This window comes from Crocodylus siamensis, chromosome 1 (genome assembly GCF_052110815.1).
Source record: "Crocodylus siamensis isolate JL-2025a chromosome 1, ASM5211081v1, whole genome shotgun sequence".
Lineage (NCBI taxonomy): Eukaryota > Metazoa > Chordata > Crocodylia > Crocodylidae > Crocodylus > Crocodylus siamensis.
In genome coordinates, this window is record NC_143395.1 from 180,742,582 (window position 1) to 180,766,268 (window position 23,687).

The 23,687-nt window shown below is 39.6% G+C and overlaps 1 protein-coding gene across 4 annotated transcripts in view; it reads right to left on the reverse strand.

The window, feature by feature from the left end:
- Positions 1-5,924: 5,924 nt before the first annotated feature.
- The window catches only part of XPO1 (exportin 1), a 60,689-nt gene continuing 42,926 nt past the window's right edge, over positions 5,925-23,687 (reverse strand). For all 4 annotated transcript variants that reach the window (XM_090050246.1, XM_090050255.1, XM_090050264.1 and 1 more), the window contains 12 exons: positions 21,225-21,406; positions 18,835-18,991; positions 18,530-18,693; positions 16,548-16,682; positions 15,057-15,240; positions 13,962-14,068; positions 12,223-12,417; positions 9,216-9,384; positions 8,091-8,225; positions 7,807-7,966; positions 7,630-7,726; positions 5,925-6,966 (listed from right to left, as the gene is read on the reverse strand). In XM_090050246.1, the coding sequence (XP_089906372.1) occupies positions 6,820-6,966; positions 7,630-7,726; positions 7,807-7,966; positions 8,091-8,225; positions 9,216-9,384; positions 12,223-12,417; positions 13,962-14,068; positions 15,057-15,240; positions 16,548-16,682; positions 18,530-18,693; positions 18,835-18,991; positions 21,225-21,406 (1,832 nt within the window). In that variant the 3' untranslated portion in view covers positions 5,925-6,819. The remainder of the gene's footprint in view (positions 6,967-7,629; positions 7,727-7,806; positions 7,967-8,090; positions 8,226-9,215; positions 9,385-12,222; positions 12,418-13,961; positions 14,069-15,056; positions 15,241-16,547; positions 16,683-18,529; positions 18,694-18,834; positions 18,992-21,224; positions 21,407-23,687) is intronic.

The following is a 23,687-nucleotide window of genomic DNA, read 5'->3' on the forward strand; positions in this document are numbered from 1 at the left end:
ATGTTGAGACCCAGTGTGCTTCAAAGTATACAGGAACCTAATTTGTGTCCAATTTAGAAGGCTGGTTACTGTCCACAAGGGATTCAACCACTACAGACTGCATCTACACTAGGCTTTTCTGGTCTACACAGACTTATTACAGATATAGCACGTGTTGCTTTTCAGTTCACTGGTAAACAGCTATGAGGGTAACACCAACAATTCCAAGGCAGGGTGGTGACAGCTTAGTATAGAACTTGTGTAGAAAGCTAGAACTGCTCCAAGGCAGACAATGTTCTTAGTCCAACATGGCTATAACCTACACCCCTGGACCCCTCCAACAACTGGGGATGAACCTGCCCCTCAAACCCAAAACCTTTTAACAATTTTCCTTTGTAAAATATTTCTAATGATCAACTTATGCCACGACCCCAGCCCAAGGACCTGGGCTCCACTTCTCCAGAAATAGAAGACCTACAAGGAAAAGCCCCGGATTTTTTTCTTTCTCCATGTTTTACATAAAGTCACTTGGATCTGGGAACACTTGAAACAGAACCTGCTATCCCCTGCCAAAAATCCTCATGTCAAGGTGGTGTGATCCTGGTGAACAGGAAGAGTTCTCAAAAACCCACAAGCATTTTTGCAGGCCCGCTCCAATAGGCTAAGGGTATTAGAGAAACCCCTCCAAGGAGAAAAAAAAACAGGTAAGTTTAATCAAAATACTAAGGCTTGAGCAGGTGTTCTGCTCTTCACGCAAATACCAAGACAATGCCAGTCCCAACTTGACTTGGGCATCAATAAAGGTAGTATGAAGTAGTACTGCTTCAAAGCAGAACTTAAATAGTTCACAGCACATTTTCTTTACTGCGGTGACCAAGGTATGAAACCGAGGTAAAGCCAAAGTTGATCACCATCTGCCAAGGTCTTCAATGGATCAAAATGGGACATGGGTATTGTGCTCAATCCAGCAAAACTGGTTGTCCAAAAGCTTTAAAAACAGAGGAATTTGTAAAGTTCCCCAAAATGTAAAAACGCTGGTATTTCATATGCTGAGGGAATACTTTAGAAGCATTTACAAAGCAAAGAGATGTTGAAGGTAGGAATTCAAGATTTTGCATCAATAGGGGAGAGAGCATTTAAGCTCAACCCATGGATCATGTCCCAAAAGTGAGTCATAAGAATATATGGAAAGGGTCATGAACACACTTTGAAGATGGATCAAACTTTAAAAATGGAGTCTCCTTTAAAGGAGAAGAACACGAAACAGTGGCTTTACCCTTACAGGCTGGTGGAGTCCCAGCCTGAGAGGGACTGCTTTGGGCCCCCCACACCCTCACATACTGGGGGCAGTGAGTCAGGAGGGGCACTGGGTTGGGACTGGTCACTGATGTTTACAAATGGGTCCTGGTACAAGAGGTTAAGAACCACTGCTGTAGAGGGTATCTAGTAATGCAGTATATACAGGAAGGAGTTGACAGCTTGAGGACAGCAGGGAAGAAAAGGTTGCCCATCCCTTATTTTCTACAATTTTGTCTTTTTTCTGCATCTTCAGTTTTCCACGCCCCCCTTCTCCTTACCTGCAGAATACTTTTGCTGCCAAGCATTTATTTTCTATCAAACCCATTCCACATCCCATCTTCCACATGCTCGTTCCTGACCACAACACAATGCTCAACTGTAGTGAATGGACCTCCCCTGGACTCCAGCCCCCAGTGGTGTGTACACAGGCTGCGATACAGTCCTTAGGCTCACCACTTGCAGAGGTAACTCGCATGGATCCAACCGCATGAGAGGTGCTGTTCTGGCAAGGATGTTGAGAGGTTGAAGATCAACATACTAAACAAAAATCAAAGATGACCCATGAGGGTTGCAATATACTGAGCCAAGCTACTGTCATTTCCAGTCTTGGTTGATTAGTGGCTTCACCACATGGACAGTTTGCATGGGTTTAAACTTAACTGTTATAGACAAGTAGGGACAGCCCCAAATTACCAGGCAGTCCCAAGTCCAGGGGTTTGTGATTATCTTATTAATACAGAAGCCACAAGGTGGAGATAAATCAGTAGGGGTGAACACAAGTGTGGGACTGCATGAAAATTCAGGGGAAGATGTTATTTTTTTTTTCCAGAATGGGACAGTAGCAAAAAACAAAGTGATAAGTAAAATATCACAAGTCAAATTATTTATTAGATTTATATCCTCTCCTCCTCTTACACAACATAGCCTTACACAATGTTGTAACTTAACCCTGCCTGCTGAAGACCACCAGCCCACAAAAAAAGCATCTTACATTTCTGGAAGATCCTGAGATCCATTCAGGCTGATGGACCACAAAAGGAAGCAGCTCAGGAGCAGAGGAGCAACTACTGATGATAACCTCCCATGTTTTCACTGAACTTGTGGTGCACAGATGGTAGTAGCAGGAGGTTGTTTTTGGAGAATCCTACAGATCCCAAATAGAACATTACGGAGATGGCAATCCCTTAGGAATGCAAGGACGAATCTACTGCTCAGAGATTTACAGGTCAAAATCATCTCCTTGAATTGCACCTGGAAAGCTACCACAAGCCATGGAAGACATAGGAGCACAGGAATAACATGCTCCTGAAAACCCACTTCTCCCTAACATGCCAAACATTTTAACTGGGTTCATCACCTGTGTAAAACTCCCATTTAAATATATATCAGGAAGTCCCCAGACCTCTTCATATTACTTGCCCAGAGAATCTATACTACAATATGGGAGGAAATCAACAAACTTCCCTCTCCAGCCATTTGTAACTCCCAACTTTTGTGCAACTCCTGATCACCATTTTCTAGCTTCCCCCTTTAATCCCCAATTCTTTTTAATCTCCAAATCCACTTTGTGGATGTATTATCAACAATAAGATTTCATCATTTTCTATTTTGAAGTGAAAATGCTGGCATGTGGCAACACTCTTTTGGTTACTGATTGCCCTTTTAGATACTCAATTGTGATCCCATTAAGCCCCTTTGCCCAGCTCGTGAACTGCTGAAAGGGAGCTTTCACTCATCTTTTTCTGGAAATAAATCCTTCATCTGGAATTACCAAGACATCGGTGAGGGATCTCTCAGCTATGAAGGCAGCAACCTTCAGAAACTAGAATTCTGTAAAATTTCAGTTCCTAAGGGAGACGGGGGGAGTGGGTAGAAGGTGAGCATTTTGCTCATTGCAGCACCCAAAAAAATCAATGTTAACACTTCAACTCATAAAATAAAAGGACAGGACATGACAGGAGTTCTATCTGGAAACAAAGATCATAGTGGAAGGGGCATTAAGTTGTGCAACCATATTCCAAACAAAGTCCAAGTTATTTCCAGTACTTGCAAGAAGTCTCAGCATGTTCCAGACTGTAAACTACCTTACTGTACCCAGGACATTTTATTACAGTGTGTCATTAGCTAATCAGTAGATTTTCACTTTCCACATTTTGCCAGTGCAGTATTTTCCTTTTATAGTTCTGTTGTCTGTGACAGTCTGGGGTCTGAAGTTTTCCTGCCTGTTGCTTAAAATGACTGGGCTGCTCCCCTTCTACATTCCATGGAGACAAGTGTTTCTAAAACATGACATTCAGCATAAATCTTAACTTTATTGAAAATGAGGACATTTTAAAATCAATGCTTAACAGATTAGCGTACACAAACTATCACCTAAATAAAAAAAAGGGAAAAAAAGAAAAGGTTTGGAAAGCAATTTTGCTTCAGCTTACACTAATAAATACAGTAATTTGAAACGGATATTTAGGGAGTGTGCACATCAGCTTTTACTAAAAATGTAAACCACTTAAAATCAGTAAATAACTTGGGTAAAAACTCATGTGAAGACAAGCCCTAAAAAGGTATAGACATATGATGTGTGTATAAGCATACAGCAAATTAGTATTTTTGAAAAAAATATCATTTTATAGAAATATGCAAAGTCTAATTGTTTCCATATATAAATTAATCTGTTTATAAAATGTATGACAGTTTACACATTTGGCTCTACATATTTTTTTTTTTTTATTCAAAGCATACATTATAACGGGTTGTTTTTAGCTGTATGTTGCAATTATTCTTGAATATAAATATGCACCTGTCCAGGTTACTTTGTTCTTAATATAGATATAAAATGACTTAACAAGGCTGTATGCACAATAGTTCTACATACTTCTTGGACCCGTAGAGAACAGTTAAAGGCACCAGTCCTTGTGAAGACAAATTAAGACGGCTGTGGATTTTCTAGGTTAATAGGAAGTTGGAGCCAGAACACATTAAGAATTTGAATTTCAACCAGCCTGATGCAGAAGTGTGCTGGATGTATTAGATGCATACGCAAAACAACAGTTAACTCCTTCCTTATTTATCCCATTTACTTTTTTTCACAGTAGAATGCAGTCTGCGGAACACCTACGGGTTTGACTTTGTTGCAAAAGTTAATGTGCGAAAACGTGGCATTATGGAAGCAGTCTTGTCTCAATCCCAACTGGAAAGACGTAGTCCTGTAGTTTTGTTTTTAAACTGAACTGAAAAATGTGGAAGTCATTTTCACATTACCACAACTAGTTTCATTACCATTCCCTTGTTTCTGCTCTTCACTGACCAACCCTGAGGCAGCACTCAGATGATACCATCAGTTTAATATAACGGCACGTTTCCCTTAAATAAAGATATTTGACTGTAGATTTTGCACAGCAGCAATGAGGTTTTACTAGTCCATAGCTCTATAAGAGCCTGTACAAGTGGGTTATTTGTTTATGCCAAATGTGTCACTACTTTAGAATCCTCTACAATGTATGTATTACTTGTTTAGAAAGTTAAACATTATCTGGTCACTGCAGATGATGCTCAATTGGCAAAACCACAACAGAAAGCTACACTTAGTCCTAGACTTCACCTTATCACCATCTGAAGAAACACCTATATAAAGAGAGAGAATAGCTGTATTACCAACAAGAATAAAGTCCCAAGACAAAAGGTTTAAGAATAACCATCCTTGCATGCACCCCATCCCCCAAAGTCTTTAAATGGTATTGGTTCACACACCGTTTTTGTTATCAAGCCATCTACAGATACAACTCTGCCTTAACTACCAATTGAGTCAAGCAAATGGGGATATGTTCATAAGCAGAAATATGGAGCAAATATGCAAGCCCACAGAAACATTTTGCTCAGCTATGATTTATGAATACTGTTAGCTAATGATCTTTGTTTTGAAATGCACAATACAAAATATGTAAACTACAATATTCAAGTTTTATATAAAAGATCTCACCAACTGTCTAACCTTACTTCCTTTCACTACTGTACATGAATGCTGAATTTGTTTCAGTGACATTCCTATGATTACAAACCAAACTGCTCCAAAGAGAAAGCCAGCACCTATTCAAAGACTGTCATACAAAAAAGAGAAATCAAGATATTTCTTTGCTAGATGGCAAAGGAAGAACATTATGAAAAAGGTTAAGGGGGCTAAACTATAAAAACCTGTTATTTTCTTTGCTTCAGAGGTATGAAGCAGAAATAGCAAAAGGCATTAAAACTATTTTTAAAAAAAGTGAAAAATAAGTAGGACTTGCCAATAAATTAGTCTTGATTTAACATGGATTAAGACAGCATGCAATTTAAGGCACAGTTCCTGTACTTTATATTCACACCCTACTTTAATTCGTATTAACTTTCAAGTGTAGCCAAGGCCAAGCCTCTATATTATTCTCTTATTGCATTATGCTAGCTTAATCATAATGTTAGAAATTCAAAATGATTTCTAAACTAAAAAACCCACGCATTTAAGAGCTTACTGATGAGTTATTGCATGTTAAAGTTTGTCACTGCAGTTATGGGAGTTTTAGTAATTATCTAGCTCACTTGGGCTTTTTTTTTCTGGAATACAATCTTTGTGATCACAGCATTTTCATCCAATAAAAGAATAAGCCAAAGAAAAATAAATGTAAACCAAGTTTATTTTGCTTTTAAGTAGTGTTCTTAAAGCACTACAGCATGGTAAACAATGTAAATTAGTATAAGTCATCTCAAAAGCCAGAGGTTGTTTTTTTTTTTAAATGAGTTGTTAAAAAGATGCAGCCTATTCTAACAGGATAAATATTTTAACCATTTCACTTCGAGTTAATGAAGGCTCACAAATGAGCAACACTCCTCATTGAGGAAAACAAAAAGCTGTTGTCGACAAAGCGACAGCACACACACAAAAACAAAAGAACTGTGTAAAAATAACTAACTGTACTGTGTTCCCATACTCTTTTGTAGTTGCTTTACAATGGGATGATATGCACATGATCTTGCTGCAAACTTGCCGTATGACTTGCAAATACATATAGCCTAGCCTTATCACTCAGTCCAAAAGCTGCTAACTGTTCAGATAATGCAGCACTATATTCCTCTGCTTAACAATTAACTCAATTTGTTTTACTCATTACCTTTTCTTCCAGGCTGCAGGGCAGACCAGAAAGAAAGTGATCCCTAATTAAAAATTGGTACTTTTATGGAGAAGTGTATAATTTTGGAATAGACTTTACAAGTTGGGTTTTGACTCCTTTCCCTGTAGCCACAAAATGGGCATGAAGTATTATTTTTTTTAAAATGCCTTAATTCTTAACTTCATGCAAATCTAAATAAAGATGACCAAAACAAAAGCTTAAACAATGGAAGGATATTTCACAGAAAATTTCTTATACAAAAAACACATAAGAAAAAGGGCCACTAGGTGACATTTTAATTTACAAATTGGCATCATTTTGGTCAACAAATATCCAAGTGCCGTTTTCTTCCATCACAACAAAGCTGCACAGAGAGAAAACTGCATAACTTGTTTTATGATTTTTAATCACACATTTCCTCAGGAATTTCATGTGGATTAAGGATGCCAGGGACAGACATCTGAAGTTTATGTTTTTCCTCTTGAGCCTGTCGAAGAGCTGTTTCTCTTTCTTCCAAGAATAAGTCAGATGTGTCTTCACCTGCAAATTCCTGAATAATTCACAAACAACATTAGTAAAATACTAAATGCTCCGAAAGCAAAAAGTGTCAAAATAAGCTTCTAAATTAATACGTAGTTATTATAGAAATCTTAAAATGTTTTAATATGCATGTTGCTTTTAAAATCTCAATCGGCCCAAAGGAATAATGCTTCCAGTGTGGGATGGTCACATTTTTACTGCTGCAACACTGCCCCCCCCCCCCCCACATCAGGTTCCTGTTTTGGGTGGTTTTTTCAGTTATATTTAATGCTAAGCACCATTACCCAATCAGAATATTAAGAACTTTGTAAAAATACTGCATTTGAGATCGCTTTGCTGAGGGCTACATCATGAGTTCTACACCCTTAAAAAGGAGAAAGAATATAAAATTCAGACACTGGGAGAACTAAAAACAAAAATTATGCTGTAAACCACCAGTAAAAGTAAAACAGAAACCTGGGAGACTTGTAAATATGCAAGTGCGATGTGTATCGTTAGATATCTGAGGTTATCATTGAAGGAAATTAAGATAGGTTTAAAGCTAGAAATCTAACCAAAACCTGAAAAAGTTAAGAGCATGAATCATCACATGCCTTCTACAAGTCAATCAGGTGCTTCCATTTTAAAACTCCCCCACATTAAATAGTTATGCAAGAGTATCAAACTAATTTACCTTAATTTGGACTAGGAAATCCCTTAGATGTTCTTTGAATGCAGGAATATCCTGATTTAAACTGAAGAGTCCTGTTACAAATAGCTTAACCTGTGCACTAAATGTAAACACACTAATTAGAACATCAAACATCAGAGCAGCAATGAAAGATTCAAAAAAAAGTCACAACATACTTACTCTTGTAGATGAGGAAATGCAGATTTAAGAAGATTAGCAACATACTCCTGAATAAACATTTGGTTGTTTACGGGATTTCCAGGGTTTAAGGGAGTACTTATTTTTCCTTCTTCTACTAAATTGAACATATATGCAAGTATTGATGCATGCATTGTCAAACCTGTGAAAAACAACAGAAATAAAATTAGGGTGTAGGCTGTAGCAGAAATGAAATTTGTACTCGTATGAACAATAAATGCTTTCAAGTTTAAAGGGTGTCTATTAATTTTCTCAAACCTTCTTACCAGCTGTGTGTGAAGTGTCTGTGACAACAGAGAAAATATGCTGAAGAATATCACAGAAGTAAGTCTGATAAAAACTCTGGGCAGCAGCTTCCTCTTGCGCAACATTTTGTAATAGCGTATACAGTATCTGAAGGCCTGGAATAATCGATAAAAGATGGGGTTGACTACTACTAATAAAAATAAAACCTTTGATATCAGCTTGTCTTCATAGGAAGTTGCCCACATCCAAAAAAGCACTACAACATGGTAAACAAAGTAAGTTAGCAAGTCATCTCAGAAACCATAGGGGTATTTTTGTTTTTTTTTTAAATGAGTTATTATAAAAGATGCAGCTTATTATAATGGGATAAATTTTATATTTTTCCACACACAATTCTGAATTTAAATTTCTTAACTTATTAAATAGAACTTTTAAAGACAGTTAACAGTTCCATCTCCGCAGCCAGAAGAGGGCTGCATCCATATTTTTGTGGATTTGCTCACTAATTACAAAGCATTCAATGAACTAAGAATCTTGTTCTTGACCTTTAAGATCTCAATCCATTGCCAGATAAGACATCCACCAACTCCCACCTTTGATGTAATATATTGTTTTATACTTTGCCATTACAACTACATAAAAGCATGCCAAAGCCACCCATAGAAGTCAAACTCCAAGTACTCAGAATATGGGTTTTTGTTTTTTAAACCTCCCTAGTAAGCAGATAGGATCAAACTGAAAAAAACCTTCTTGAGTTTAGACAACCTAGAGAACGAGCTATGCAAAATGGGGGGAGGGGAGAAGCAAAAATGGGGGGAGGGGAGAAGCAAATCTAAAGTCCATGACATTCCAAAGTATTTTAAGGAACTCAAGTTGCACTCCCCATCCAGTTTCTTTTTGGAAAAAAACAACTTGCATTCAAGTATTTTTAACTTATACTCTTGGAGATGCACCAGAAGCAAGGAAAAAATGAGTAAGCACCCATAGGAAGTACAACCACAGGATCAGCATATATACAATCCACAAGCTTAAGTCTTGTACTTTAATATAAGTTTGCTTTTGCCTTGCCATATTCCCATCCTATAAAAAAAAAATGATGAAAAAGGCAAGCCTTCAAATCTGCAATATGTGTAACTTGAATCTACCTGTATCTGCAACATTTCTCATTGTGTGTTTGAAGGCCCAAATAATAGAATCCAAAACTAGTTTGAACTGTGCAGGTGGAATGGCCAGGAATGCTGGAAAGCAATGAGAATTTACTGCTTGAAGTAGCAAGAAAAAGTTTGTTCTATGTTCAGGATATTCTTCAAAGTCCTAAAAGAGAATACATAAAAATGAAATTTTAAGCTCCCTAAATAATCAACAGTACATAATGTCAACTGTCACAAACAAAACTTCAATGCCAAAATGAGTAGTAACTTTTCAACTAAGGATAAACCTTTTTCCTTTAAAAAAATCACACAGGGACAGCACATGGGCTTTATGCAAGTATTCTGAAAGGCCAGTATGTTCTGAAAAAGTTATAGTCAAGCCAGAGTTTATTATGGTTATCAAGCAGGAACTGTTTAAATTAGTGATAAGCTATTTAAGTTTCTTTCCACAACTGTCTGGCAACATTACAATCTAAGGGGTCAGCACAGAAAAGCTCCTGTTACAGCAGAATAGGGGGAATAAAATTTTTTCAAAAACTACATAAAATCACTGCCTGGTAAGGCACCATAGTTGGGAGAAATACATCACGTACTGGACAGCATGGGTGTGCGCAGGGAAGGTCAGTACTAACACATCTTTAGAAGAACAGGAACACAGAAACACACCAGCTTCCAGGATGCTCTGGGATCTACCCAACAACAATGATACTCAGGTTCTGTAACTATGCCTATTTCCTCTGAACAACAAAATGCCAGTTTTTCTGAATTTCTTATTGCCTGATCATGTAACCATGGTTGAAACAGGACACACACACACTCTCATTAACCAAGCAACTTAATTCCAAATGTACAAATTTCTTTCCTGCATAGTGAGTTGGAGACACCCAGTGATAGAAAATCAAGAAGAAATTGTCTAATGTTCAGAACAGTAAAATTTAAAGACTACCTTGAGATCACAAAAGCAATAATGTTTTAGAACATCTGGATACAAGTTTAAATGCCACATTACTTCAAGCAGACAAGGTTCTTTGGGTGAATTTGGTATCTTATTAGACCAGCTTAAAACACTTGGAAAACATTTTTTAGCATGCTTTCGGGTTTAAAAACCCTTCATCAGGCCTCAGCCTGACGAAGGGTTTTTAAACCCGAAAGCTTGCTAAATTTTTCCCCAGCTATTTAAGGTGGTCTAATAAAAGATATCAGATTCACCCAAAGAACCTTGTCCGCCTATGTCCTTAGACCAACATGGCTATGACCTACACTCCTGTAATTTTACTTCAAAAGTACTTCGGCTCTGGTGTTTCTCCGTTTAAAAGCCCTGCAGTTTAAAATTATTTCTGGTACCCTGTTTTGCTTAGTAAATTAGCAATTCATGTTTCACATAGTGAATTAATGTATCTTCTAATGTAAGGGGGATCTTCACTATTAGCTAAGATTTAGGTGCCATGCAACACTACAAGCATTTCAGACAGTGCACCCCTATACTTGTGAGGTCTAGCCTGATAAAAAAAATTGAGCTGATACTGATGGTCAATTATCAAATAAGCCATACGATTGTCGATATGTGGTCCAGCAGCTTGGAGAGTAGTGTAGAGAGCCTTGGTACTGTTAATACTTTGAAAAAACTTTCTGGTTGTGTGAGCCCTACTATTCCAGGAGTATCATCACTCTCTGGTACGGTTCCACTGTATCAGAATTATGCATGCTTGCACCATATGTGTATTTTAGTATGGGAGGACTATTTTTACCAAAACAAACAAAAAAACAAGGTCTGACCGCTTGGTACAATGGTTACCAAGCTGTGACCTTCAGGGACACATAGCTAGCACATCCTCCGCTTCCAGCTATACAGATCATAAGCTTATCATTGCAAGTTCTCCTAGATGCCAAGACTCTAATAACGTATTTTTAAAACTTGGCTGCCTAGACTTTAGATGTTTAAATCCATATTTAGGTACGCCGTTAAGACAACCCAGGTTAGCAAAACTTGGTTCCCAAGACAAAAATAAAACCAAAAAAAATCCACTCCCCCAAAAAACTTTTGCATACAAGCAATAGTACATAAATGCAAAATGATGAGGTGGCTCATAAAATGCTACCATATTTTTTCATATACTACACAACCTCAAGACAGATAAGCAACTTTTTCCCCCCATCATTCCGCCTTTCAAAACCATCTTTCCTAGAAAATACTAGTAAGTATGGCATTTTTGCAGGGGAACCACCAGCAGCTACAGCATGGCAGGGGAAGCAAAAGCCTGTTACTGTTCTGTTAGCCCCCTTGCTGCAGGACAGCCCAGCCTCTTCTCTGCTCAAGCTGAAGTGGGCAGGCAGCCAGCACTACCTGCAGAGCCAGTTGAGAGTGTACCCAGCTCAAGAAGGGCAGAACATTTTGGCTCCAGCAGGTACTGACCCTCAGTTGGCCTGGCAGCAGCTACAGACTGCCCACCCAACTCAGTTCCAGAAAAGGGGCTGGGCAGTTCCAGTTCAGTGCCTGCTGAGTCAGCTGAGGGCTGAACCTGCTAAAGTTGAACTGCTTTACCAGGTGAGTCCTAGGCCAATTCAGCAGGTCTCTGCTTAGCTGCCTAGCCCATGTGGCTCAAGGAGCAGGCAAGCCAGCTTCAGCACAACTGGGCCTTCTGCTCCTTGCTTCTACATTTAAGATGCACACACCTCAACTTCCTGCAGCTCATTTTCAGAAAAGGTACATGTCACATTTGATTAAGTAAGGTATCTTTGATAAGATTATGACTAATTTGTAAATTCCAATACCTTAGCATTTGCTAAGTCATCTGAGAGTCGGGTCAGTTCAAGTAGAGGGAGCAAGGAAATGCTATAATAGGTCTACCTTACACTTTAAATACTGCCACCCATTGAAGCATCTAAGGATCTTTCATCAAGTCAACAGCAATGGCCAAGTCAGTAGCAGATCTGAATCTCTAGCTCTCTTTAATCAGTGTAGTACATACACCACATGAAAGACTGCACATTAAACACATACCTTATTGATCATATTTAACGTGCATTCAAAAACAGCATCAAATATCTGAGGTATTTCAGCAGTAATATGCCCCCCAAGTTTGTTTACAATGATAGCCATTGTACTGAGTACTTCAGGTTCTCTAGCAGCTGGAACATTTCTCTGGTAGTCAATAAGAACTGCATCCAACAGGGGAGGAACAAAATTTTCAGCTACCTGGTAAAGAAAAACAGTGCACTGTTTAATTATCAAAGTAAGCCTTTTATAGCAGACTCCAAGGGCAATTTTACACCCAAGTCCAACATGTTCTGACTACAACATGGAGCAGACTCGATTAATCAAGTCTGCTGCAGCGTTCTAATCAGAATGCTCCAGCGTGCTGCAGCATCTTGTGTATGCCGTGTCCTGCATTTCAAAATGCCAGAAGGGGCACTATAACTAAAGTTCATTTGAGCTTTAAAGTGCCCCCCCAAATACATCTCGGGATGTAAGATGCCCCTGCCATTTTGAAATGCAGGACACTGATTTCATGAGATGCCAGGGTCATCTTACATCCCAAGAACCACTCTAATTAAAACACACTCCCCCCCAACCTACCTCAAAAACACATGTATAGGCACCCTAGTTTGTTTGGTTGTTTGTTTTTTTTAAACTTACCATATTTACTCAAATAAGACAACCTTTAATACAAGATGACTCCCAAATTCAGTGTTTATACAGTTATTTTTCAGATGTAGAATCTAATTATTGGAGGTCTGTGTTGAATTTGTTCCCCTCTTACTGCTACAGCAGAGAAAATAAATCCCCCACTTCTTCCCCCTGCAACTACTTCATCTCTTCATTACTGTCAGACCCTGCTCTCTTTGACCTGTAATAATTTGCATATAGTACCCATATACTAATTTCATCCAGAACTGATGCACGTTGCCTTTTTTTTTGGAAACCACTGCAAGTTTTAGCACAGGTACTCCATAAACACACTTTTGAACAGCAGAGCCAACAGTATTTCAAGCTATGGTGACCCCACAGCTCAGTACTTGTGCATATTCAAGATAACGCCGCCACCAAAGGAATCCATGCGCTAATTAGCCCCTTGCTCATGACAGGAACTGGGTGTTCTTGTCATGAGTCTTGGGATCCTTCAAAACTTTATTTGCAGATGAGACACAGGGCAACCTGGTCTGGCTTCACCTCATGGAGGGCAGGGCTACACATCATGAGACCGGCTAAAAGAAGGGGCGACAAAAATTCTGGGTGAACAGTTTGGGGCCCTGCTTGGTGCAGCTGTGGGAGTAAAAAGTTGAAACGTATGCCATGTAGTGATAGACAGGGTTTCCTTGTATGCCAATGTAAGATGAGCAGCTTTCCCTCCCCATGCTGACTGGGGGGAAAAAAAGCTTCCCTGCATTTGAGGAAATACATTATGTGACTACAACTCAATTTCCCTTTAAAGAAAAAAAAATAAGTTTACAGAATGTGCACACTTATCATATAACCAACAATTGTTCCTTTAAAAATTTACTTTTTGGTAACATTTCCCTGAACTTCGTTCTTGCCTCAGAATATTGTTCAAATAGATCCATTTCAACTGAAACTTAACTGCAGCTCAACAGCATTCCATCATAATGCAAGTAAACCACCCATGCCTTCAGTATATGTTGTGTTTTAGATTTCCCAAAAAATGACAACATTTTTTGATATGCCATAATTATTGATTTTTTCAAAGTAGATGGTTTTATGGACCGTTAACATTTACTTACCATCTGAGGATCATTGGACCTGCTCACCCAACCAGAAATTAGTTTTAAAGTTTCCCTTTTTACTGTCCTCATACTTCTAATCAAAGGTTGCTTTGTAACCATTTCACCTGAAAAAAGTTTTAAAATTTCAGTTAAGGATATTAAATTAAATTTAAATTTATTGTAGAAACTTAGTACAACAATTTCAAGTGCGAGACTTAACAGCTGGATTCATTCTAGTAGTCAGCAGATGTACAAAGAGTTTATGTGCATGTGCACAAAAAACACCTATAGTTATTTTCATTCCATTTCCCAGTGGACATCTAGCCAGAAGTATAGCATGCACCTTAAAGGAAGCATAAAACTAAAGAAGCTTTACAGGTCAGAAACTCAACTGCATTTGAAGCTACATGGGATGTCTGGTAGAAGTCAACTGCTGGGGAATCTTTTACCTATCACAGTCAAACATATGACCTAACCTTTAGTGTTCTTTAGAATCTTCACATCTTTTTTGGTAGGCAAAGAAGGTCTTCCACACTTCTGACCTTGTTCTCCACATGATCTTTCTGAAGAGGAATTGCGAATCTCTCATATATGCCAGTTATACTACTACTAGATAGGCATAAGAAGTATACCTCAACTTCGCTATGTCCCAAGCTCTAGTTGCACTGTTTCCAAATAATTAATCATCTTGGCGAGGAAGACCAGTAAAGTCTACTAGCTCCAGATATTTAAGTTTCTTAAAAAATCGTAAGTGGTTCACAAAAAATAGATTACAATTTTTTCCCCCCAAAAGCATTCTTGAGCTTTATTACAATGTATGGGAGATATTTTTTACAGCTCTGCAAACTGTTTTGGACTAAGAGGTTAGAATCTCTTCACCAAAACACGTGAAGGAATTTGATTTGAAAAAAGAACCAATACAGCTCTTGATCATGAGAAAAACAAAACACACTTATGAAAGCCATATTTTCTACAACCTTAATTTCAACTTCATGCCTCAGCTTCCTGACCTGTACAATGAGGATGGTGTATAGCTCCTCAAATTACATGCTTTGAAGTGTAAGGAAAACACTATTATTCTCATTTTCACAAAGAACACATGGAACATCTTACCATTTGCCTGAATAGCTGCAGAAATGTTTTCACTTAGGCACTTGTATACATTCAGCATATCTAAATAAATTCTTCCAAGCTGAATCACAAAGGGGTGGCCGACTGCTTTACATGCTCTTACGTTTGTTTTCAGGATGCTACCCAGCTGTTTAACTGTTTCAGGATCCTTCAGAATATCAACATTCTGTTGAAAACAACAACTGAAATCAGGTCTGCTCAGTAAGAGAGTCAGTTAAGATGCTGAAGTTAATATTCAAAAACAGTCATTGACAGCACACTGTTAAGAGAGAAAGGCTGAAGAATCTGCCACTGGAGAAAACAGGCCCTATACTGCTGCTCAGGGCTTTTAACAAAGATAGCAGGAAGACTGGTAGGATGAACCCTGGATTACTTTGGTTTTACTCCTCAGAAGTAGTACTAAGTATACAAGCAACAATGCTAAGACTAGCCAAATGGAAGAGAAAAACACTGGAATAGGGGACTAAGAAAAGAACAGACTAGAAAATGAAACAGAGGGAGAAACTTGCTTTAGTCTAAAATTCAGAACAGTATTAAGTGAGACTCCATGAAGAATCACTCTTCACTGCACAGGCTCCTGCAATGGGATTGGAAAGAGGAGCAATCTATCTGAAAGAACTGGAGGTTTAAATAGGGGATTAGAAATGTATATTTTTCCTCCTTGCCACCTTTTTGAATAAACGGTATGCTTTTAGGAGTGAGTTCACATTTGAGATTTTCAGACAATTCTCTCCTACCTGGCATACTGACATGTTGGGAGAGGTAGCTGGTCTCCCAAAGATTCAATGAAGCTCAGGCATAGGTACAAACTGATATTATGTTGCTTTTTTTTTTTTTTTAAACAGACTATAAACATGTCCATTTTCCCATTTATTCCCCTTGCTTGTTTTTGCGATTTAATATTATATCATGCCAACCACACTACTGGACAGCTCTTAAGCCAGATCTTTCCAAAACTAATCCACAAAATGCCTAGGGACCTACTTAATTTGCAGCTTAGTCACAGCACAAAGAACCAATTTCATGGGCATTTCCTGGTGGCTTGGTCCCTCACCATTTATTGGCAATGGCCCCAGGGGGGAGGACTGCCATCTTGGCTGATGACTGCCCTTCATGTAGGTCCCACCTCTAGCCACTGACTGGCAGAGAGGCCATGGGGGTGGGGAGGGGGAAAAGAGGAGGGAGGATCACAAAGAGCCCCAGCCATCATCTTGGCTGCTGATTGCCATACCACCAGCTAGTGCCTTCATCTCCCAAGTGGGCTGTGAAGGCAGCAAGGAGCACTGGCTCCCACTGGAGAGCCAGGGGTTTATTTTTAAGTTTGATTTCATGATTTCTGCAAAAGTTGTGAAGTAGTTCCCCAACAGTGCCCCACTAAGCACCAAAAACTTTACTGGAAACCCAACATTTAACAAAATATCCCTAACTAAATATGTAAGTTTTAAACACCATTAACACTTCTGTAACTCTTACTTTTGTTGCTTGTTGAATTATACTGTCCCACACTTGATTAGGGAGCAACATGTACTTTTCTATCAGATGCTCTTGTACAGTTTGGTCAGTCTGTGCCCCAATCATGTATCCAACAGCTTCATAGAACGTATGAACCTAATTAGAACCAAAAAAAACAAAATGGAAAGTTTTAAGGAGTTAAGACAAAACTTTGCTTACAGTCATTACTGCATCTCCAGTCATTTACGCACTTTGTTTACAAAATATTATAGCTGAAAATTGTTTTCAAAGTCTGGAAGTTTACCCATTTTTACACTTCATCATGATTCTATATTTTAAAGAAACAAGTATCACTATAAAGCACATCTTTCAGCATCTGCTGTAGAGTCTACTAAAAACACTAAAAACCTGAGGCATATGTAAGTTTTTGCATTTATCTGGCTTTATCAACTGTATTTCTGATTTGGAGAGACAATTGTTTCCTCAGTATCAGTCAGGGATGACAGCAGAGGTCCACAAATGGCCTGGGCAGCCTGCATGGCACAGGAAGGGGAAAGGGCAGCCAGCAGTGGCAACTAGGACAGGAAGCAAAAAGAAGAACAGCAGACTGAACCAGGAGCACAGGGAAGGAAGCAGAAAGCAGAGCAGTGGATCAAGCTGGGGAAGGGGATCAGAGTGGCACTCAGGAGGATACAGGGCTAGTTTGTTGCACACCTGCCAGAAGAACCACAAACCCTGCCCCCCCAAGTAATCTATAAGTAGCTATGCCCGGAATGCTTTATGAAGGAGCAACAGTTGGACACCATCTCTGCCCTCAAATCACTGGGAGATAATGAGAAGAGCTCTGTAGTCCAAAGCAGGTAGATATTGCAGAGGACCATGCTCAGCAGCTGAAGAAGGAAGCAGAGCTCCACAACCAGCTTAGTTATGAAAGAAGATTAAAAACAGCTGGGATAAGTTTGTTGAGAGGATACAAGAAGGGAAATGCTGGGTCTCCACAGAAGGCATGATATGGAGAGTTTATAATTTTTCCCCTTCATGTTGCCACAGGGGTCAGCAGCTTTTTTTTTTTTTTGCTTCTCTCAGAAGCACTGGGTGTTGGCTGTACTTGAGGCTAGGGATTTTTGACCAGGGTGTGATAATATTCCTGCTGGGACTAAAGCCTGGAGGGTTCCCCTACTCAGGGGTCAAAACAAATTTATTTGGAATTAAGAAGGAAGTCCACCCTATGGGTTAGACAGGCATGGACTGGGGTGGGGGGAAGGGTTCTGCCTCCCTTATTATGGGGAACAGCCCTCTTACTTGAATCCCTTGAAGGTATTTCAACAACCTTTGTAGCAGCAGGACACCAGCCACTCTTGTCCCCTTGCTTTAACTGTTGCTTTTAGTGTCTCTGGGCAACATGACTTGCAGTTCCGCTACACAGAGCTGACTGCATAGTTTTAGGAGTAGGTTAGATGAGGACTTCTGTGGAATGGTTTGAATAAGGATGATGCTACTTCAAGCAGGGGGCTGGGGACAAGATGGCTCCACAAGGCCCTACACCAAACCTACTTTTCTATGAGTCCATAGGTTTTAGTAGTGTCTTCAAATACTACTGCAATAAGAGCATACTATATTGAAAATACAAGAATCACTAGGGATGAGTACTTGAAATATTTAGCCTAAAATTATTCAGCTTAGAGCTATTTATTTTCTGATGAGAGTTACAGCCATTAAAATTAACCACTTATTCTTCTAAAGAACCTATTTGAAGGATGTCAAATAAAGCCTTATGCAATGTTATTTTGTCGTCTTCTTGTAAGCTGCCCTGAATCTGTTGGGAAATGTGGCATACGAAACATGCTTACATCTGATTAGTGCCATAGTACTTTCTTCCATTAACTAGACTACAAGTATTAGTCTGGTCTCCTGAAAACCACTACCAGTGAACCTTCACTATGGCTTTCGTATTTTTCTTTTTTTGTATTACATATGTTACCTAACCACTGAATTAGATTTACCTGTTGTGGCTGAAGGTCGCAAATGATTGTATTAATATTATTCAGTATCTCGTCAATAAATGGCATGACTTCTCCCACCTGGACCTGAACAAAATGTCGGCGGCATTTCTGTGCTATTTTTATGAAGGTATCACAAGCCATGTCCTGGACGCCATCATGAGTTTCTAAATTAAAAAAAAACAATGTTCAATATAAAAGTTACAAAAGCCTGAAGATTACATGTTACCATCCCAATACTTTCAGCACTTGCCACAAGGAATTCAAGTATTTGAATCAAGAACATGTGAAATTTCAGTCATATTTACCATGCATGAACTCAAACAGCTTGTTAACTACCGTCTTCAAAAATTTCCAGTGCGCTCTCAAAAAACGTGGATATTGACCTACTATATACATGATATTTGATGCAATGATAGCTTTATTATCTTTCCCTCGCTTTTGTTCACAGAGTCCCAAAAGGTCCTATTAAAAAAAAAAAAAAGTCTTTTAGTTTTCTTTTCAAATATTTATTTCATCCATTTCCTTAAGTGTGATGGGACAAGATTCAGAACACTACCACAACCATGTTAAAATCAACATATCAGGAAAACCTTGAAAACAGCCAACAAACTCAAGTTTTGCTAGGTGTTTCAATTACAAAGTTGGAATTACAGTTGCTGATTCCCACCCCCCCAATTCCAAACAACTCTAGACAGCAATTATTACTGTATTTACTTGAATGCAAGACAAGATTTTTCCCTCCAATCACCATGGGGAAAGAGCCAGCATTAAACACTTTGGCCATCATTATACTACTGCTAAATGCAGCATATGCTCAGTAAATGGAAACCAACTATCAAGCTGATTAAATGCAACCAACACTGAGCATGAATGTAAAACATGACTACTGACAGATGTGAAAAACAACAGCAAAACACCACAGACAAGAAAACTAGCAGTTTAGTGGAAGAGGACATGCATTAGTTTGACCTGGCCCTGCAGCATCTGTATACATCGTATGCTTCAGCAGGTCTTTTTGGTGCTTTTAATAGCTGATCTATTTAACTAGCTAATAGCAAAAAGTGCCAAACACCATGATGAAGCACTCACTCAATCTATGCAGACATTGGGTGAGCCAGGTCAAACCAACACAACTAATTCTGGACATGCGTTGCACTTGGTGTGTGGGGATGCCAAGCTTAACGTGCTGTTATTTTGTTTTTTCCATTTTTCTAAGCAGCCCATATTGGGCAAACATGCTGATATAACATTTTTAGTTATTTATTTATTTATTTTTTTTGCAGAGGTGGCATCCTACTTGTAAGCCCCAGCTCCAAAAGCCTTGGAGTTCAGATGCCCCCTAGTCTTGCTTGTTCTGGCCAAAGGACTGAAGAGCAGCTAGGGGAAAAGCCCAAAAGCAGTCCCCTACTGCCACAAAAACACCAGCACTCAGAGCCACAAACTGGTTACCCAGAACCCGCATGTCACCCCCTCTCTCAGCCTGTCGCATATGATTGTGGCCCTGCCCTCCATGAGGTGAAGCTAGACCAGGTTGCTCTGCTATGTCTCACCTGCAGGATCCTAGGATTCTTGACAATCTAATCTTAAGGTCTAATTGCTCCACCATTTATTAGTAAATGTTTGCTTCTGCTGAAGAAACTAATATACCTATACAGGAGTGGGCCAACCCATGGCATGTGTGCAACAAGCTGCTGCATGTGGCATGCAAGCCCTGGGCATTCAGTAAAGTGAGGTGCCAGATGGAGGAAAAGGGGACTCAAATCTCTGGCTGTGTGGGGCAAGGGCGGGGGGGAAGAGGAGAAGAGAGGTGGCAGAGGAGGAGGTATCAAGTGTCATGGTCAAGGGCCAGATTAGCTTTTCCCCTAGCCCTGCAATCACTATCAAATTCAGGGCTTTAGATCCTCACTTGGCATAAAATAGCAGAAGTTCTGGGGCCAGCGAAACGTTAATCTGACTTGGCAGTGACATCCCTCTCAGCAGTGTGCCGCCCCACCCCAGCCCCCCACCTCCCTTTTGGCAACCCAGGGTGCAAACTTATTACATATGCCCTGGAAAAGTGGAGTGAAGGGTCAGAACTTAACTTGTGACACCTGGCAAAAGGTCTGCCACCACTGTTTTAATCAATACAACTTACTCTGCAACACCACCAGAGGCTGCAACAGAATGTAAAAAAAGCTATTTCTCATCTTGATTATCTTAATAAAGAAGAGTATGATCATAACTAGTAAAAACAACATACAACTTTCTCCAGAAAAATTATCCTCACTGAGAAAAGCAATTTGAACTAATAATGCTATCAGGTGGGGGTAGGAAAAAGCTCTGATCTGTTTTTTTCATATTGTATAGTTTACTAGAAGTGAGGCATTTTTTTCACCCTGCAGAAACCAGTAATTAATCTAATAGTCACTACTAACATACGTGTATGCAGACAGAGGTAGTTAGCTATGTTACCCTGAAGTTAGACAGAAGGCAGGGCACTGTAGCACATTCAAAAGTAATTCAGTCAGTCACACACATCCTTTGAATTTAAGTGACCATATTCCTTTCTATTTAGTATTCCTGCTCTCTGCAAATATATTCAAGACATCTGATGAAAGTAGGCAGTAGCTTACGAAAGCTCATTCTTCCTTGACTATAAAAGATGCTACACCTTCTGCCTAGTGTAAGTGAGAAGCTCAGTTTTAAAACTTTATACCTTAATTACTGTAACAAGAAATCTTTTTTCATCTTCTTCATGCATTGCTCCACTGATTGAGCCTATAGCCCAACACAGAGTATTCAAATTTTTCCATGACCATTCTGTTCCATTGACTTGATTATGAAGTTTTTCTGTCATTATTCGCTCAGTATCAGCATAATCCAGATGTGTAAGATAAACTGAAAGAAATAATCAACATTGAGACATTTTAAGCAGAAGTGCCAATCACAAATGCATAGCTCAACTCTGTTCATTCTGTTCTTAAAACAGAATCAACCTGGCCTAGAGCAGAAAACAGTTCAAAAACTGGTTCTGTAAGGAATTCAGTATCTGTATCAAGTCCCAGATGCTCTTAGCAAGACAATGGAAACATTCCAAGCAGTTAAAAGTTGAACAAAGACTTGTACTGAGGCCATTTTACATGGATTGTTTAGGCTGCTATTAAGCAGAAAATGACAAAAGCTGAATCCAGGTATGAAAACAGAATCAATTCAAGACTTTGAGGAGTTTTTTTTTTTATAGCAATAGTTCCTTTAACAAACTGTCCTAACACACCAGTAGCTCAACAGCTTAACTAGCTTATAAGCACTCCAATTTGGTCAACAACTAAACCTGCAGTTTAGTGCTGCAGGCTCAGGTGCCCATATGAAATTATCTACATTAGTATGTAGCTGAAACTGAGTATGTATATTTATAACTCTAGAAAAAACACATACTTCAGAGACGCGTCTCAAAACCAAGCACTAAGGGTACCGTACCGACCTTAAATCTGCCTGATATCAGAGTAGAAAATATGGAAGACATTAGATGTCTTTGCATTCAGTTTAATCCAATCACGAATCACAAAATATAGGATTATTAGTACAGCCTTCTAATAATCACAGCATTTTGTTGCTACAGGAGTAGGGTTTGGATGTTTTACCACGTTAAGATTATTAAATAACTTTAAAGGCCCAATTTCTTGGATTTAACACTGAGTTATGATGCAATTACATTATCACTAGGAACATTTTTAAATCTGAGTTACTTTTATATCCACACTTCAATTTAACAATCATCTAGGCACAAAATTATGACCAGAATACACAAGCGAGCATTCAAGAATCAAAACTAAAAGGCTAACAACTATCACTAAACAGTGAATATGAAGAGCCTCAACAATTCTTAAATAGATTATGCTGGGGTAACACTGTAGCCATGATGTTCTAATATGAAATGCAAGGTAGGGATTTGGATCAACATCATGTATGCATTTTGCAATAGGAAAAGAAAAAGCACTTTGTCTCAACATTACTGAAACACTGTTTCAACCAAATCAAAGTCTGAGATTCCATTTAACTGGAAATTCTGAATGTTCAATGTTCTATTGCAAGAATTTCATGATGGAACAAATCTTGCTGCTTAACCTAACCAGAAAAGGTAAAAAGCCAACGTCTTTACTTTTCTCTTTACCTTGGTGCTCAGAGTGGTGTGGACACCTTGGAAGAACCTGAATTACACAGGCCACGTACAGGTGTTTAGTTTCTACTGGGAGAATCATCACTCTGGGGTGTACAAGTCTAGCTGGGGCAGTAAAGCCCTCTTTAAACATGTACAGGTTTCCCTTGCAAACTGTGGGTGTTAGGTTCTGGAAAGGTCCCATGGTTGGCAAAACTGTGGTTTGTAAAACTAAAGGCTTATGGGAAAGATGGGGTTAGGGACTTGAATACCATACAGTTTAGTGTATAAGAATCATTTTTACTTACCTTTAATAAAAGGGTGTACTACATTTTTACACATTTAAATATGCCCGGTCAACCAGGCATAGGCATACCCATAGGGGTACTTTAGACAGGTTATAGGGGGTACGTGCTGGCAGGAGGGAAACCAAACACACCCAGGACGTGGCAGCAGCATCTCCCCCAGTGTGTTCGCCTCTTACATGGGAAAGGGAGGGGGAAGGGAAAGGAAAGGAGAAGAAAGGAACACACCAACCAGCCCCGCATAACACCACAGCGCTTCTCTACCCCCACCCATCTGAATGGTGGGGTGGTGGTATTTTGCGTCCACCTCTGGTGGCACACAATTGGTCGATCAGCAGCCAGAGGATGGGATCCTGGCCGGGCTGGGTTGTGGGACAATCTGAGCCCAACAGCAGCGGGAACCACCCCACCCACACCCCTGGACGAGCCACTGTACCATGACCCAGCCCGGCCGGGGCTTCATTCACCGTGAATGGGGCTCTGGCTGGGCCGGGTCATGGGACAATCCAAGTCCGGTGGCAACAGGAGCTGCCCACCAGCCTGCTGTTCCTTGCCGCCCTGCTTCCCTCCCCTGAAACTCGGCTTGGCAGGGAGCAGAGAAGCCACGTGGGGATCTCCTTGCCTGCCGCTGCTCACGTCGCATTGCCTTGCTGACCCACATCCTGCACGTGGGGCTGCACTGAGGGCAGCGACACAGGGCTGCGCCCCTCAAACCTGC